General features: G+C 38.0%; 1 protein-coding gene across 5 annotated transcripts in view; it reads left to right on the plus strand.

Moving 5' to 3' along the window:
• slc66a2 (solute carrier family 66 member 2) overlaps window positions 1–19,215 on the plus strand; it is a 53,773-nt gene that overhangs the window by 29,131 nt on the left and 5,427 nt on the right. For all 5 annotated transcript variants that reach the window (XM_072570835.1, XM_072570832.1, XM_072570836.1 and 2 more), the window contains one exon: window positions 11,901–12,117. In XM_072570835.1, coding sequence (XP_072426936.1) covers window positions 11,901–12,117 — 217 coding nt within the window. The remainder of the gene's footprint in view (window positions 1–11,900; window positions 12,118–19,215) is intronic.

Genomic DNA, 19,215 nt, shown 5'->3' on the forward strand with positions numbered 1-19,215 from the left:
AAGGAGTTCAACCTGGATAAATGCAAAGTGAATGCATTTTGGAAGGTCAAACTTGAATGCTGAATATGGGATTAAAGATAGGTTTCTTGACAATGTATTGGAACAGCAGGATCTTGGGATTCAAGTACTTAGATCCCTCAAAGTTGCCACCCAAGTGGATAGGGTTGTTAAGAAAGCATATGGTGTTTTGGCTTTCATTAACAGGTGGATTGAGTTTAAGAGCCGCAAAGTTTTGTTGCAGCTATATAAAACCCTGGTGAGACCACACTTGGAATATTGTATCCAGTTCTGGTGGCCCTATTATAGGTAAGTGTGGAGGCTTTGGAGAGGGTGCAAAGAAGGTTTACCAGGATGCTGCCTGGACTGGAGGGCTTGTCTTACAAAGAGAGGTTGACTAAGCTCAGACTTTTCTCTTTGGAGAGAAGGAGGAAGAGAGGTAACCTGATTGAGGTGTATAAGGTAATGAGAGGCATGGATAGAGTTGATATCCAGAGACTTTTCCCCAGGGCAGGATTGACTGGCAGGAGGGGTCATAGTTTTAAGGTGTTAGGAGGAAGGTATAGAGGAGACATCAGAGGTAGGTTCTTTACACAGAGTTGTGAATACATGCATGCGTTGCCAGCAGTGGTGATGGAAGCAGAGTTAGTAGGGACATTCAAACGATTGCTGGACATGCACATGGACAGCAGTGAATTGAGGGGTGCGTTGGTTAGGTTATTTTATTTTAGTTTAGGATTAATCCTCGGCACAACATCTTGGACCGGAGGGCCTGTTCTGTGCTGTACTTTTCTATGGAGTCCATTATTTAATACAGATGAAAAATTATGTAATGCAGTCTTGATCCTGTAGGAGTCAGTATTTGATAATCATTGGTAGAATTGTAGGACTCTTATCTTTATGCAAGCATATGATATGGACATGAATGCATTTTCATTGTAGATATTGTATCTAAACGTTTGATTTTTCATGACTTGGCCTATTTTATCAAAATATGGATCCAGTATTGCTCTAAGGAATTGCTAACCATTTTAATTCTATTTCAAGTTTTAACTTTAAAATGATTTTTATAATTCTGTACATGGTAATAACTCAGCTTGCACCTAAACCACGCTTTGATGTGAATACCATCCTTTGACTTGATGTTGAGTATGGAGAAGTTGAACTTGTACTAGTAGTAAGTTGAACAATTTGAGAAGTTTCAAATATTTTGTTCATAATATTAGTTTTTTTAAATAGGAAATTTCAGTCATTGCCAGCTGCTTAACTTTTACCATTTAATTTCCCAAACCACCAAATCAGTGGCAAATGGCTAAGTGGACTTGACAGTAACTCCAACTACTCTAGGAACAGGAGTAGGCCATTTATCCTGTTAAGCCTGCTCCACTATTCAGTTAGACCATGGCTGATCATCTGCCTCGATGCCGCTTGTACATACTGTGTTTCTGTTCCTTGATGACATTACTGTCCAGAAAGCTCAATGATTGAGCTTTCACAGCCATGTGGGGTAGAGAATTCCACTAATTCCTCCTTATTCTCAGTCTTGAATAGCCTGCCACATATCCTCAGATTATATGCCCTGATTTTTGAATCACCAGCCTAGAAACACCTTTCATTGAAATCTGCCCTTCCAAGTACTAGCAAAACTGTAAGGTGGTTTAAAGATAAACAACTTGTGGGATTCTGCTAATTTAAAAAAAAATCAATTATACAGTAAAGACAGTGAGATTTAAATTGACCTGTGCAGCATCTATTTTTCAAGCATTGTGTGGCCTCCCAAGGTCTCAAATGAAAGTAAGGAAATAAAACAACTCACCATCTTGGTTAAGGGCATCAGTGAAATGTTCATTATCCACAGTTGAAGCCGGAGTTGGCTCCTGTGCATAAACAAATAAGGGGTCAAAGGATGTCAGAGGACCAACTGCAATATTGATTTGCCCCGAGGTAACTAGTACTGAGGAACACCAACCCTCAACATTGCCTAAGTAAAGAATTATTAAATACTTCATATTGTTGGAATATCCATTTGTATCTATTAATCTAACCTTCAGTTCTTTTTAGTACTTCTGACAGACTGTTTCATCTTATAAATGGATCTGAAACTGAGCTGTAAAATGCAGTTTACAGATTGAATTAGTACAACGTGAATGAGCATACACATTAAACATACATAATAAAATTTTATTGGTCAGGAGCAGCTGTATCTTTCCCACCTTCAACTCTAAAATAAAGCCTTAAAGCAACAATGTAAAACATGATAACTTGTTAACTGCAGAACTGAGAGATGATTTTCTTGCCTAAATTTATTATTTTTATCAACATCACAACCAACTGCCTTTTTAACCAAGGTATCACACTCAGTTCTGTCCTGTCAGTACATAGATTTGCACAATACTAAATAATAATACAGAGCCTGAAACCTAGTTTATTCCCCAGCTGAGGAATATTAAGGACAACTTTAACTATGGTTTATATTATCTAACTCGGCACAGACGAGAAGTGTTTCTTACTACAACATTGAATTATCTAGAACTATTGGAGGTCAAAATTAAGTTTGAGACAAAAAAACTGCAGATGTTGGAATTCAAGGTAGACCAGCAGGAGATTGGAAGAACACAGCAAGCCAAGCAACATCAGGAGGTGGAGAAGTTAAGGTTTCAGGTCACACCCAAAATGTTGACTTTTCTGTCTTCTGATGCTGCCTGGCTTGCTGTGTTCTTCCAGCCTCTTGCTTGTGTACCCAAAATTAAGTTTGAGCTGCTAAATAGTGAAATATGTAGAAGATGAATGCACATGCATATAGAGAAGGTCCCATGGATTATAAGTTTTTTCTTAAAACTGTTAGGTTCTATGTGAAACTGGATGGCTGGTGGTTCCACCTGATCACCACTGAAAATGCAAAAAATAACAATTTATTCAGGGGAGGGAAAAAAAATTCTCAGCAGTGCCATTGTCCTAATTCACTCCCACTTGATTTTATTGTCAGTCTAATTAAACATGTTAAAGCAGGGAGCTCGTAGTCACTTTTGTTGTGATTTGTGTAAATCCCTCCAAATGGTGTTCCAGCTGATAAAGGCCAGGCATTAAATGAGAACTGTTTAAAATCTCACAGATGCAATAGACAAGCAACACTTCGTTTAGTATGTAGTTTTATATTTCGCAAATGTTAGATGTATTTTAATTATTTATTTTACAAATGTTTAAATTCTTGTTTTGCAAATTTATACATCTTTCGTTTGCAGCTGTTGAGGGTATGAGTATCCTGAATTGTTGTGTTTCATGAATTGGATCTCTACATAATTTTTAAAATATTAAGATAAGCAGCAAAATCACTACTAACAAATTTGACAAAAGCTGTGTACAGAAACATTTTCCAAGGGTTCTGCAATACAGGATAATTCTTCAGACAAATTACTATGCTTTTGCACTCTTTCAATGATTTAAGATGATAAAAGACATGACAAGAAGATCAAGTGGCTATAATAAAGTCAGCCAAATCTTCATGACCTGGAACCAGCTACCTGATGATTAGCAGAAGTGACTGTAGGTCAGCAAGGTGACCGATGCACAGCTGTGCTATTTGCTGCAAGGGTAGCTGCTTTCAATCTGTGCCATTGAATTAGTATTATTGTGGATACAAAAGTTGACTTGTACATTTGAACTTTTGTGCTGCTTCAGTTTTCAAAGCTAGAAAAAAAGAATCTCTGGTAGAATTTGCCAAATGTCTGTTCTCAGTGATGCATCACTAAGCAGAGAATGTTCAGTTAATTCATTGTCTACATCTACAAGTAGAAATATATCTGTGTGAGTGCTTGCAATATTAATGAAAGGGATGCAGAGTGTCCTTCCTGCTCTGGCTTACATCAGAAAGCGTGCCTACAGTTACCCATACCCTTGTTTATAGAAAAATGATTAATATTTGGTTTCTGTTTTCAAGAACAGCATCTTCCTAAAAAAGATGCTATTTGTATGGGCTGGTTTTGTGCATGAGAGTACGAATCTATGGGCCTATCCTGGAAATGTGTAACTTTACCAACCTCTTTGCTCTTAATTATGATACAGGCTGGCATCGTTCAAGTAAGTTAAGAGCTTGCCATTTTAGAACCCGCATCAACTTTGCATGCTTCCTTGCCTGGCATTGTAGCGTAATGGATGTATTTGTTGTATTCTTCAAAATTCCCTAGATTCTAGAATTATCCCAGCGTATTGACTATATATGTCAGTTAACACTATCACTGGAAGACTTCTAGAATCTGTTGTTAAGGTGGTCCTAGTTGAACCTTTAGGGAGTACATTCAGGGAGAGTCTGCATGGTTCTGTAAAAGGGACTTATGTTTGACAATTTTATTAAAATTCTTTTGCGGATATAACAGGTGTGGTGGATAAAGTGGAACCAGTGGATGTAGATCCAGAGGTATTCAGTAAGTGTCATGTGAAGGATTAGTGTACAAGATGAGCTCATGCTGTTGAGGTAATTTAGCATGAATAGAGGATTTGTTAACTAGTAGTCAAAATTAAAAATCACAACACCAGGTTATAGTCCAACAGGTTTAGTTGAAAGCACACTAGCTTTCGGAGCGACGCTCCTTCATCAGGTGGTAGTGGAGGGCTCAATCCTAACACACAATTTATAGCAAAAATTTACAGTGTGATGTAACTGAAATTATACATTGAAAAATTGATTGTCTGTTAAGCCTTTCATCTGTTAGAATACAGTGATAGTTTCACTTCTTTCATGTGTAAATCACAAAACCTTTTTTTTAAAAAGTTACATTCTCAGGTTAGCTGTTAACAATGGTGATAGCTAGACAATATGTTGAATGTGTTGGCCCCCTGTGTTCTCTGTCTATGCCATGGTGTTTAGATTGATTCTAATCTAAAAAGTGAGATAACGGAGTTTTACATAAATTCATGCGGTTTTTGAGCAAAGTACAATGTAACCCTGCAAGTACAAATTCACCCCACAAAATATGTGTGCACATGTGGGTCTTTGTCTGTGTGTGTGTCTCTGTCTGTCTGGGTTGGGGGTTGAGTGTGAGAAAGTGTATGTGTGCATGTAGTGAGTGCAGAGTGTCTTAAGTCTGTGAGGGGGTGCGTGTGTGTGTGTGTAGTGCAATGGTTACCTGTAATGTGACATGAACCCAAGGTCCCGGTTGAGGCCCTCCCTGTGGGTACCGGACTTAGCTATCAGCCTCTGCTCGGCCACTTTTCGCTGCTTCCTGTCCCGAAGTCCACCTTGGAGGATGGTCACCCGAAGGTCCGAGGCTGAATGTCCTGGACCACTGAAGTATTCCCCAACTGGGAGGGAACCCTCCTGTCTATTGAATGTCTGTAGTCAAAATGAATGGGACCTCACTGCATCCCTGCTACTGCAGACTCCATAGGAGTCAGCCTGGGAATTGAAACTTCTGATGAGCAATTCCTTTGAATCAAGAACACTCTGAATTTTCCAACTGAAAGGGGTATTTTCGGAGGTTCTAATTCAGATAAAGTGTAACAGGCTCCCAGGAAAATTTGTAAAAGTAAAGCACTATTTTAAATACTGATTAAATATTACAATGAATCCTCAAATTAACAGCAGATAGGGTTGGAAGCATGGAGGACTAAAATGGGAAGTGTCTGTTATGCTGGGGCCAGTGGGAACAACGAGTCAAGATTCAGGAAAAATTATAGTCCTAAAGTGCAATGTAGGGGTGGCTTGTACCTGGCCAGAGTAGAGTGGCACATGTCTGTTAACACAAAATGATCGATAAGTGGAAAGTAGAATCAAACAGCAAGACTTAAAACAAAATAGCAGACAGAAACTAAGCAATATTGCCTGCTCATACACAGTAAAATGTAATGATGCCATTGAGTAAGCCACAGTAAAAATGACCCAACATGTTCCCATTTGAAACAGTTCTGATAAGGAGACCTAACGTCCGATAAATGCACAACTCCAGCCACATTAAATGAAAGAATAATTGTCCCAGTAAATGAAAGAACACTCAAGTGCAGGATGCAGCCTATTAACTCCCTAATAGTCTACCAGAACAACAGTTAAAGTTACTTTTTAGTGAATAATTGTTCCTTTGAAATTAATTACTCTGCAATATAGTTACATATAACCGAAACATTTATGCCTATATGTGAAAGTTAATAAGCTTTAGAAAATGTCTTCACTCTGCCCTGAACAAAATAGATTGTTCACAGCCCATTAATCACAAAGTACTAAGAGTAGAAATGGCTTTATCTAACTTTAAATGTTATAACTCGCTTCATAACAAAAAATATTACAAATCTTATAACAATTAGTTAAAAAAATTAACTGTCATTTGTATTTTCACATATATAATTAGGATAGTGGGAAATATAAGGGCAGTAATTGAATGGAATACAGTGAATATTGCAGGATTCAAGCTGTCCTTAGAGATAAACTGGCCTGAGGCAAGTCTGAGGGCCTGTGTCCATTAACTTTGCAATGTGAATGAATAGGATGCATAAAAAGATCTGAAGACTAGAGATTATAATGTCTGTTAAAAACCACGAGAACATGGGAACGTGGGATTGTCCATAGGGATGGCCATCATTGATAGGGTGTATGGATTAGGAGGAAAGAATTGTAACCATGTTGTATGTGATTATTGTAATACAGAAGTATATAAAATACCGCTTTTTCTGTACAAGGTGGAATGGGCCATCGATCTCTCTTCTAGTTTGAGCTGGAGATTAAGAAAACAATTGTGTTTTCACATCAAAGCCAGATTCAGGGAAGATCCTTTGGCCCTCTCCGTGCACTAATCAGTTTCTGCTTGAAATAACATCTTCCACTTGCCTGCCTGCTTACCTCCTGAGTTTTCATCCCTGGTCAGGGTTACACTCCCACATCTGTACTGTCCACATATAGATTGATTTCAAGCTGTTGCCTGGCAGAATCCTTACAGGGCCCTACATGTTTCACTTACATTTACAAAATGTAACCTGAGATCATGTTTTTTTCAATACATGGAATAGAGGGCCAGCTTAGCCTGGCGGTTTAGCCACGTCCTATTAAACGGCGAGTATAGCACTGGAAATTTAAATGAACATTCAATAAAAAGAATGAAGCAAGCACCAAATATTTCGGAGAAAACAATAAAGGAGTGTCCCTAACTCCCTGTAACCATGAGTGTTTGGCAACCATTAGTCATACAAGTGCTTTTACCTCTAACTATGCTAATATCAATAAATAATGATGTATGGATGAATAAGGTGTAACCAATGTCATGAAATATTTACAAGTAAAATTTACATTTGAAGAACCCTATGCCAGTTTTGTGCTCTTCATAGATAGTTTGTTAATGGTGATGGAATTGGGCAGGAAAATTGTGGCAGTCATGGACAGTCTCCCCGATTATCCAGGAGGCTTTTTCATAGCCCACCCGTACTTGCCGTATTGTCAGCAGATTTCACCCCTGCACAGCAATCTCACTTTGTGATTATATGCCACCTGTATATGTAGCCAACACATGTAACTTTGATTGTAGTCACATAGGAAATGCCAAACAGCAAGAGCTTGGAACTGGGACCAAATATTTGTTCTGCCATCAGGAATGGCATACCACAGTTCAAATTCTGCCCTTGTCTGACATCTGGTTCTTGATAAATTGCAAATTCTTAGTTAAGCATTTGAAAAGTCAAAAGGCATCGTCTTTGGTTCCGTCCACAACTCATGCTGTTAATAGTGTCATTCATCATGGAAACAGACCCTTTGGTCAAACTTGTCCATGCCAACCAAATTTGCCAATCTAAACTAATCCCACTTGCCTGCATTTGGCCCATATCCCTCTACACCTTTCTATTTATGTGCCTATCCAAATATCTTTTAAATGTAACTGTACCTGCATCTACTACTTCATCTGGTTCATTCCACATATGAACTACCCTCTGAACAAGTTGCCTCTCTGGTTCCTTTTAAATCTTTCTCCTCTCTCCTTAAAAATATGCCCCCTAATTTTGAACTCCCCTGGCCTATGGAAAAGACCTTTGCTAATCACCTTATCCATGCCCCTCATGATTTTATTAACCTAGATAAGGTCACCCCTCAATCGCCTATCAGCCTGTCTTTATAACTCAAAACCTCCAGTCCTAGCAACATGCTAGAAAATCTTTTCTGAACCATCTCCTATTTAATAATAATCTTCCTATAGCAGGGCGACCAGAACTTCTATGCAGCATTCCAAAAGTAGTCTCACTAACGTCCTGTATAACCTCGACATGACATCTCAACTCCAATACTCAATGGTCTGAGTAGTGAAGGCAAGTGTATTAGGTGCTTTCTTAACCACCTTGTCTACCTGTGGTGCACCTTTCAAAGAACTATGTACCCAAACCCCTTGGTGTCTCTGTTTGACAACACTACCCAGAGCCCTACATTAACGATAAGTCGTGCTTTTATTTGTTTTACCAAAATGCAATACCTCGCATTTATCAAAATTGAACTTCATCTGCCACTCCTCAGCCCATTGGCCTCATTGATCAAGACCCCTTTGTAACCTTAGAAAACCTTCTTCACTGTCAACAATACCACCAAAGTTAGTGTCGTCCACAAACTTACTAACCATGCCTCCTAAACTATCACCTAAATCTTCTTATATAAGTGACAAACAAAAGTGGAACGAGCACTAATCACACTGTGGATCACTCTGCTGGTCACAGACCTCCAGTAAGAAAACCAACTCTGCACCACCACCCTTTGCCTCCTACTGTCAAACCAATTCTGTATCCAACTGGCAAGCTCTCTCAATTATATGTAATCTAACTATTTCATCTCCTTCCTGCTTGCTATTTCATGTTCACCCCAATTGTTTACAACCTTGACACCCATTTAACGCCAAACTGTTTTCATGTGGGATTCACTTCATCACAATTACCATCTTTCATTTTCTGCCTCCATCCATGATTCAATACACCAATTACTGAAACCTTTCTCCAAGCCTTGATCTACAAATTAGGCTATTGCAATGCACTCCTAACCTGCCATTGTTCATCCTCTATTAACTTAATTGTGAATACTTCTGACTGATGGAGAAGCTTCAGGTAAAAGCATGCCAGATAAAAAAAAGTTATCAACGCTAGTGACTGGATCAACTTCTTAAATTGTGTCTTTTTTGTTACAACTACTGGAAGTCCAAGACTATAATGGTGCAGAACAGCCTGCATTAAGCATCAAGCTAAAGGATATGATAAATAGAAGGCAATGGGGAAATCCAGCAATCTAAGTGAATAACACATCAGAATATATTACTGGGGTGTCAAGAAATTAATGAAATACAAAGTGAATATGAAAAATGCTTGCAAGAAACATAGAAGTTAACAAAGTGGTAAATGGAAATATGGGCCCATTAAGTTAGATATGGGTGAGAGTATAATTGAGGAAATCGTAAGCTTGTGAAATAAGTGCTTTGGATCCATTTTTCACAGTAGCGAAGGAGGATAAAATACTCATAGAAGGTAACCTACATATGAAATAGAAGAACTTTGATTTAATTTAAGTAAAATATACTGGTTGAAAAAAATAATTGTGCTTTAATTTGACAAAACTCCACAAATTGCAGGAAATAGCAAATGTGTTAGTCATAATGTTTTCCCCTCTAGATTCAGGAATTTGTGCCTGTGGATTAGAAAATTACAGATGACATTATTATTGAAGGAAGAAGAAACCAAGTAACTATAAGCTGTCAGTATAACATTGCTTCTAGTGCTACCCACAACTAATGTTTCCAAATGATTGACTGAGCACTTGGACAGGTATGGGGTCGGGGTGAGTAATAGGTCCAGCCTGACTAACCCAGTTGATTTTGTTTGAGAAATGGCAAATGGAAGAGTGCCTATGGATGTTTCTAAATATTTAATAAGATTTCAAATGAGACTTTTAACATTAATGAAAGTGCACCCAATTGGAGTGCACTTAAAAAGTGTTCAAGGCCTCTCCTGGGACTTCAGCTTTTCACTATATATATACACATGTCAGGAACAAAGGATGAGAGACGTGTATATCTGAGTGTGAAGATGACACTGAAGTTTGTATTTTGGTTTAAACAGGAGGTTGGAAAACAAACAAATTGAGTGGACAAATCAGTTGTAGTCATCGTATAGTAAGTGAGGTCTGAGAAAGATAAATCAAAATATTTTCTTAAGCAGAACTCCCCAAGAATAGAGGAGCACAAAAATTTGGGTGTCGCCAAAAGGTGCCTCAAGTGAGTTGGGGAAAATAGACCACGAGGGAAGTGAGCGGATGAGATATTGCTGACATTTGAGCAGATATTTCATTATCAGCAAAAAAAAAAAATTCTGATCAAAAAAGGACCTTCTGAGAAGGATGAAGCACTCGTGGTTAATAAATGTAATTGAAGAGACTATCCTACCAAAATCTAAAGCATCCTAAGTGGGAAATTTGGGGCAGAATTTATTGAGCATGGCAGAAGGCCAGACACTGGCATCCTGTCAACTTGATCTCTAGAACTTGAGGCATGAAGGCCGTAAATGCTGCACAGTGGGGAAGCATTTACTTCAGGACTTTCATCAATAGAGAGTAACTCCTGCCCCTTCAGGTCTGTCAGCCCCTCAGAGGATTCATGTCTCGTGTACAAAGAACTGCACTGGGACTATTGGCTATGTTCTAGTAATATGCTTCAGGGTTCACTCGGAATTATCAGTGAATTCCTGGACACAGGTAATTGGTGGACACTGGAAGGGGATTTTTGGAGAAAGGTGTAGCATGACTCTCAGCAGACTCCTTGTGGGTGCCTTGATCAGTCATTGAATGTGGAAGCCTCCCTACCTGGCCACCAGGGTTTGCTTGTCAGTGTCCTCACATGGTTAATCCTGCCTCCTGCACGTTGAATAACCAGTAGCGACAGTTGAAGCCCTTAAATACTAATCATATTAATTGCTCTTGAGGGCCTCAATTATCGACTGGACAGGAAGGACATTGTTGAGCTTTCTCACACAGATTTCATCCAGGTGAGATGGCAGTGTCACCTTGCTACACTCTCCTGCCCAGTTAAACAAGCTCTCCACTTCCAAAGCTGTCAGTTTTTTGTTTGGCTGGATAAGCATATCCTAAAAATGCACCACCTGTGTTCAATTGTACACCAGGCTGAACTGCCATATTAACCAGTGTTTTCTGAACTGCATTAGTTCTCAGTCTCTAAAAGGTGTCAAATTTTAAAATATTAATGGCCTTGTTCAAATCCCACCACGTTTTCCCTTTGCTGTAACCTCCTCCAGCTGTAAAACTTTCCTTAAATTCTTCCAAAACTGACATCTCATGGATCCTTCAGCTTTGCACCATTATTCATAGCGTTGACATCAGGTGTTTATTCTAAATTTTTCTCTGCCTTTTCATCATTCTATCTTTTTAGGAGAGCCTGTCCCATGATTCAGGATTTACGGCAGCTGCTTTAATACCACTTCCTTTGGCTGAGCATCAATTATTGTTAGATTGTGCTTCTGTGAATGATTTTGGTTCAATGTTAAAAATGCCATTAAACTGCAAGTTGTTGCCAAGGGTGCAAATTCAGTGCTGAGAGAATACTTCATATGTCGAAGTTTGGTTAGAAGATAGATTTCTGTCTGGACTCACTTTAGAAAAGCTAACAAAATTGTTACCATGTTTGGTGATCTTCATATAGTCAGTAAGAGGACAGGATGAAGAACTATGAGTAGGGAAACACTTGCCACAGAAACAGAGATGGCAGCATTCAGGTAAACTGGAAAAATAAAGGGAGGTGCACATTTGAAATGTTGATGCTTGTATTTGTCTTTTAAAAATTGGCTTGTGGCAAATTTGTTATTTGGTCATAAATTTAAAATAAATTAGTGTAACTGGTAAAATTCAAATCATTTGCTTAGATACTTTAATAATTTGTTTCTGTTTTTAGACTTTGACTTGCAGTACTTCTGGCTGTGGAGCAGATTTATTGATTACATACAATGTGTCTTGGCTTTCACTGTTGTTGCTGCATACATAACCTACCTCCTTATTGATTCTTCACTCTTCGTGGAAACACTTGGCTTCTTCGCTGTCTTTACTGAGGCAATGCTTGGCACACCACAACTGTACCGCAACTATGAGAACAAATCAACAGAAGGAATGAGGTAAGAGCGCCCACATCACACAGTTATAAGATCTTGATAGAGAAAAAAAAAACTTGTATCCATCAAGTGCTCAGGCATTTTACTATTTCAAGTGCAGACACTATAGGCTAAAGCAATTTACAAGTAATGAATCTCAATAAACAACAACGACAATTTTTTTTATTAGTTCTATCCATGTTGGGGACCAGACACTAAAGAATTCTCTGATCCTGTTGTACATCAAGCTCACCAACAGAGGAGATCTTAATTTATCATCATGTATGGAAATTGGCAGCTCTAAGAGTAGAACACTGTTGGAAGTGTCAACCTAGATTATATAGTTCAAATCCTAGAGTAGATTTGAAGGCATGGTATTCACAAGCCAACAGAACAAAGCAAAATTAAAATTTTAGCTCATAAAAGAATTCAAAACAGTAAGTACAACCTTACAGTTAATGGATCAATTGCTAATGCATCAATTGCTAATGCATCAATTGATCTATCAGATCCCAATGCTCGTCATAATCTTTCCTTATTATGAGGATTATCTCCCTAACATCTGCATTCTGAAACCAATTTTAAGTACACAAGAAAAACATTAAGGATGGTAAAAGGAGATTCAACCCACCAGAATCCACCCCCTACCCCCTTTGTTATCAGAATGCTATTTCCTTGCCATTCTTTATATTTTATAAATTGCTTCATGTGTTTCTTTCTGCTGTTATGCTTTGCAAATTATTCCAAATAGGTGTCGCTCTTTGATTTATTTTTGATGAGTTTTCATTTTTTTAACTCCACTGATTTATCTTAAAGTTCTATTTGTGTTGTTTATACTATTTCATAATTGATATGCTTCAATGATGTAACCTTTTAAATTATTTCTTCTATATTATAAAGCTGGAATATCTCAATTTTTTATGATATATTTTCTGCATATTACATTCTGTGTGTTCTTTTCTGATTGGTGCGCATATGCGTAGAACACTGTTCTCACAACGCATTCATGAACAAATTTAGCAAATGTTTAAATTGTCTATGGTAGGTGGCATTGGAGTACCATTGGGTTGTAATTGGGTGAATTGACTCCGACGTGAATCAAGGCTGTGGTTCTATTTTGGGATTTTACATTCCTACTACTTTGGGTTCAGAGGTTGTCAATGACAACTTCATGAACAGACTTCATCTCTGTGAATCAGAGTATGCTTTTATCTGTCCAACAGTAAATTAGAAAGTTTGATAAAGCAAACTATGATTTTTGTTTCCACTGTATACTGGTTTATTGGAATATATGTTGCCACACCATAACCTGAGTGTATTTGTCAGTTTATAAACTGATAAGCAACCTTACCACAATCTCCCCACCACCACCCCCGGCCCTGGTAATTCTTGCATCTACCAGACGTATTTATTTAATATTGAGTTACTAACAACAGTGCTTCATGTATGCTGCATATTTATCCCTTTTGCCATCCTTGAACTGTCACATTAAGACACAATAAAAGTGGTGCTTGGATTGAATGCTGACTGGAATTGAATAAGACATTTGTGCCTCATTGTGAATCCGTTGACAATATACAGAAGCAGACTTTTTGAAAAAAACTGTATTTATAGCTACTTTATTGGAATGCAAAAAATACTTGTGTACCAAGCCAAGACCTTGTGTGAGTCTTTCTCCCTATCTTTCTCTATTTGTCTCAAAGTTTCACTCTTGTACTTGGTTTTGCTAGCATGCTCATACTGTTTCTCTCGGCTCTGCTTGTCTGCCCAACCCTCACTTCTGGTGTGTTATTGAACTGCCAAGGTGAGAAATTTAACACTAAAGTTTGAATTTCTTGTTGACCTGGTGCAAAGTACCAGTTAGAAATGGAAGACTGTAGATGATCGTCACAGATAGTATAGTCTTTAATGTCTTAAGAAGGATTCTCCCACCAGAGGAAATAGTTTCTCTGTATCTACCCAATCAAGCTGCTTTAACATGTTCAACGCCTCAATTAAATGCCACCATCAACTTTCTAAACTTAATGGAATACAAATCACATTTAGTAAGTTATCCCCATAGTTTAATTCTTTTAAGCCCTGATATTCTGATGAATGAATTTTAAGGGCAATATACTTCTTAAGGCTCTGTATCCAAAACTTAACACAGTTCTCTGGATGGGGACTGATCAAAGGTCTGTGTAATTGAAGTATCACTTTACTTTTATTGCAATCTTGCAGGAAATTAAACCTAGTATTCTTTTAGCCTTTTTCATCGCCTTTTGTATCCTTGCATTAGTTTCCAGTTATTTCTGTACACTAGCACCTAAATTCCTTTGTTCCTTCATAGTCCCCTAGTATCACACCATTGAGAAAATATTCTCTTCGCTTTTCAGTATTATGCCTAGTGAATGAGGAAGAATGCCAAAAGGGAAGTAAGTGAAGTGCTAGAACTTACTTACATTTGTTGTGTTTAGTTTATACATAAAGACTTTGGAATTCATGACTGAAGTAAGTTGAGTGAATAATGAGAGACGTCATGAGTAAAAATAACTTGGGCAGAGCAAATTCTGGTTCTGACATTTTCATTAACTGATAAGGACCAACACTGGATCCCCTTCAGGTTCGCCAACTATCATGTCCAGAGCTGTTAACGTAAGGTAAGAAAGAAATTTACAGTCAAAAACAATGAGACAGAATGTAGCTGCCTTTTTCTCATGCTGAAAGGCATTGAAATATGTTTTTAAATCCAAATGATTTATTGAAAGGTCTGACTGAAGAGACCACCACAGTACACTCAGTTGTCAAGTGAATTGGTTCTTCCAACTATAGTTATTGTTTCTTACTAAAAGAACTGGCATTGCATTTTAAAAAAAAAAGCCACAAACTTGTTCATTTGAATATTTAGCAATATATCCCCTTATTTTTCTCCTTTAAACTCACAAACATCACCTGATTTTGAGTTTACATTATTACATCTTAACCTTCGGTCCTTGCAGACAAATCCAACATCACATGGTTCCACATGTAAACAGCTGTTGATTTTGGAGCCTCAACTGAAAAGTTTCAAATATTGCTGAGCTGACAACTATGCTTGGTCAGGAGAATGCAAACAAGAGGTGTTTTCTTACCAGTTCACTAAAAGAATTCTTTACCAGCAAGTTATGCAACTTGGAAAGGAACACCACAACAGCAGCTATTTTAAGACCACTCCAAATCCTTGAAGATTCAAGAATGAAACCCAAACTTTGTCAATACTAAATTTTAAATATACATTTAATATAAAACATATTTAAAATATATTTTGAGGATTAATAACCTAGTAAACATGGATTCAGAGGAGAATCCGAGAACCTGTCTCTGAGTCCCGTGGCACACTGCTAGTTATGAGTTGCCATCCTGAAAATGTTACTTTTATCCCAACCTCTGTCCTGTGTTAGTTAACAATCCTCTCTCCATGCTAATATGTTATCTCCAATACCATGGACTCTTATAACATTTACTTTGGGGGAAAAAAGTCAAATCAGTTGAGGCTATAGGAATCCCTAAGACAAGGGATGGGGACAGGATATATATTATTGCCCTGGAGTTGGGTATAGGGAGCATAATTTCAGACTTTGTAGATATGAAAAAGCTTGCAACTTAGTGATGATAAAAAACATGAAATTGTTGGAGAAATTCAGTAGGTCTGGCAGCATTTGAGGAAAGGAAGCAGAGTTAAAGTTTCAGATCCAGTGACTTTTTTTTATTTAAAGGTATTTTTAGTTTTTTTGTTAAGTATTGTAGATAGTTTCTTCAGGAGGACTGAGACTAGTGATATGGGTAAAAGAAGGCAAATTTAGCGTAGAGAAGTGTTTAAAAAAAAGATCATGAAGGACATAAGGAAAAGAGACATTATCAACCACGATGATGCCAACAATGAAGGACCTTGGTTATCTGGAGAGATCTTAAGTAACTGGAATTGTTCTTATCAGCACAGACATGGTTAATAGATGATTGGGAGGTTTTCAGAATTGAGGGATTTTATAGGATAAATTTACAAACATCAGAAAAAGAACCCAAGGGAGTTTGAGGTTTGTGTTTCCTCACTGAGTTGTAACCTGAAGGGGCAGACTGATTAGTTGTCATAGTTGGAGCGTATTACAGCACAGACCATCAACCCTGCAATAGTAATCAAGTATGTAATTACTCTAATTAAATGGAACCAAAGTCGATGCTAACTTTCAAACGAGAATTGGTTAAACGTTTAAGAAAGAAGCAGCTTTGCCGGTAGTGGGAAAATGTTGGTGGATAAGGCTGTGATTGATCTGATAGCCATTTGACAGTTACTGCACATGCACAAAGATAGCCATTGGATCAAATAAAAGATGCTTGGCTGGTTCCAATCAGACAACAGCTGTACAAGCCCACACTATTAATGGAGAACTTGAAGGAAAATAACTCATTATGATGTGCATAAGTTTCTTTAAAAGAATTTCAACTCCAGATGATATAACTTTACCAACTTATTTTTAAGATTAGAAAATTTTAAACAGCATGCTTTTTCTATACTTGTGCTTTCTTTGAGTCGGCAAAGCCTCTGACATTGTAGTGGGAGGAGGGGGAGGATACTTCTGCTTTACAGTGGGACCCAATATGTAAAGTAATTCCATCTGCTGTATTTTGGAAGGGATCACAGCAGGTCAAAAGCACTCGTGGACATTCTACCTCAGTATTTCAAGCTGTGCGCTTTTGCCATGGAAGTTGTACATTTGTTCAATAGTTGACTGTCATGAGTCATTTACTGTTGTACTTTGGGTTCCAGTCAGTTAAAATGAAGTCTATTGTTTTTCTGCCTCATGTTAGTGGCACTTTCTACTTAAACAGAAATTAACTGGAAAAATGTAATCCTTGAGTCTAACACTGGTCAGGTTTTGTGGTCAACAATGACTGAATAAGAACATTAGATGGAGCACAAGTAGACCATTCAGCTGAGCGAATCAGCTCTGCCATTCATGGCTTATCTGATAGTTCTGAACTCAACTTTTCTGTCATTTCCTCATAATGTTTGATTCTTACTGATTTTAAAAGAAAACTCTTTCTCAGCATCGAATATGCATAATGGCATAGCTGTAACAGTCCTCTGCATTGAAGGATTCCACAAATTTGCAACCCTCTGAGAGAAAAAGTTCCTCCTAATTTCTGTCAACTATTTTCTCCTCTCTGCGCCTAGACTTTAGTTTAAATAAGGTCACCTCTCAATCTCCCTTATTCCAATAAGTACAAAAGCAATCTATTTGATCTTTTCTTATAAGACATCTCTCCATAGCTGGTATCAGCCTAGTGAACCTTCCTTGGTGTGCCTCCAATGCCAGTAAGAGGCCCAAACTATTCAGTCTTTCAGATGTGAACTGACTAATGCCTTGTATAGTTTTAGCAAAATCTCCCTACTTTTATACTCCATATCCTTTGAAATAAAGGCCAACATTCCATTTGCCTCCCTTATTACCTGCTAGTGTTTTGTGATTCATGGGTGAGGTATCCATCTGGTAGTGCTATGCAGTCTTTCTCTATTTAAATAATATTCAGCTTTTCGATTTTTTTTTCTGCCAAAATTCATAACTTCACATTTTGCCCCATTCTAATCCATCTACCAAGTTTTTTTGTTTGCTCGTTTAACATGCTGACATCCCTCTGCTGACTGTTTGTGTCATCCTCACCACTTGCCTTCCCATGTATTTTTGTATCATCCACGAGTGTGGCAATAGTACAGTTACTTTTCTCATCCGAATCATTAAAATATGGATAGTAAATAATTGTGGTCCCATCTCTGAGCCTCAAGGCACACCGCTAGTTACAAGTTGCCATCCTGAAAATGTTACTGTTATCCTAACCTCTGTCTTCTGTTAGTTAACAATCCTCTATCCATGCTATATGCTGTCTCCAATACCATGGACTCTTATTAAGTAGCCTAATGTGTAGTACATTATCAAATACCTTCTGAAGTACAAATATTATACATCCACTGTTTCCCTTTATTCTGCTTGTTACCTCTTCAAAGAATTCTAGGAAATTTGTCTGGCATGATTCCCCTTCATGAAACCATGCTTACTTTCCTGGATCATATTATATTTTGCTAAATGTTCTGCTGCTACATCCTTTATAATACTCTAATGTTTTCCAAATAATAGATGTCAAGCTAACTGGCCTAAGTATCTTTTTTGTTTCCTCCCCTTTGTTTAAATAATATGGATGTTGCGTTGCCACTTTTCCTATTTTCTGTGACTTCTAGAATCTAAGGATTCCTGAATGATTTGTTGCCATTGCATCCACTATCTCTGTAGCAACTTTCTTTAATATCCTATGATACATCTCATTAAGACCAGAGTACTTATTGGTTTTTAGCCCCATTAATTTCCCTAGCTCTTTGCTCCAATAATAGTTATAGAGTCATAGAGATATACAGCACAGAAACAGACCCTTGATCCAACTTATCCATGCTGACCAGATATCTGAAATAAATCTAGTCCCATTTGCAAGCATTTGGCCCACATCCCTCCAAACACTTCCTATTCATATATCCATCCAGATGCCTTTTAAATGTTGTAATTGTACCAGTCTCCTCCACCACCTCGGGCAGCTCATTCCATGCACACACCACCCTTTTTGTAAAATGGTTGCCCTTTGGGTCCCTTTTAAATCTTTCCCCTCTCAATCTAAACCTATGCTGTCTAGTTTTGAATTCCCCCACCCCAGGGAAAGGACCTTGTCTATTTACTCCATCCATGCTCCTCCTGATTTTTTATATCTCTATGAGATCACCCCTCAGCCTCCAATGTTCCAGGGAGAATAGCCCCAGTCTATTCTGCTTCTCTATTTTGCTCAGACCCTCCAACCCTGGCAACATTCTTGTGAATCTTTTCTGACCCCTTTCAGGTTTCACAACATCCTTCCAATAACATGGCGATGAGAATTACACACAGTTTTCCAATAGTAGCCTAACCAATGTCCTGTACAGCTGCAATGTGACCTCTCACATCCTATATACAATGAAGGCAAATATACCAAACATTTTCTTCATTATCCTATCTACATGTGACTCCACTTTCAAGGAACTGTGAACCTGCACTCCAAGGTTTCTTTGTTCAGTAACACTCCCCAGGA

Source organism: Chiloscyllium punctatum, chromosome 5 (assembly GCF_047496795.1).
Source record: "Chiloscyllium punctatum isolate Juve2018m chromosome 5, sChiPun1.3, whole genome shotgun sequence".
Classification (NCBI taxonomy): domain Eukaryota; kingdom Metazoa; phylum Chordata; class Chondrichthyes; order Orectolobiformes; family Hemiscylliidae; genus Chiloscyllium; species Chiloscyllium punctatum.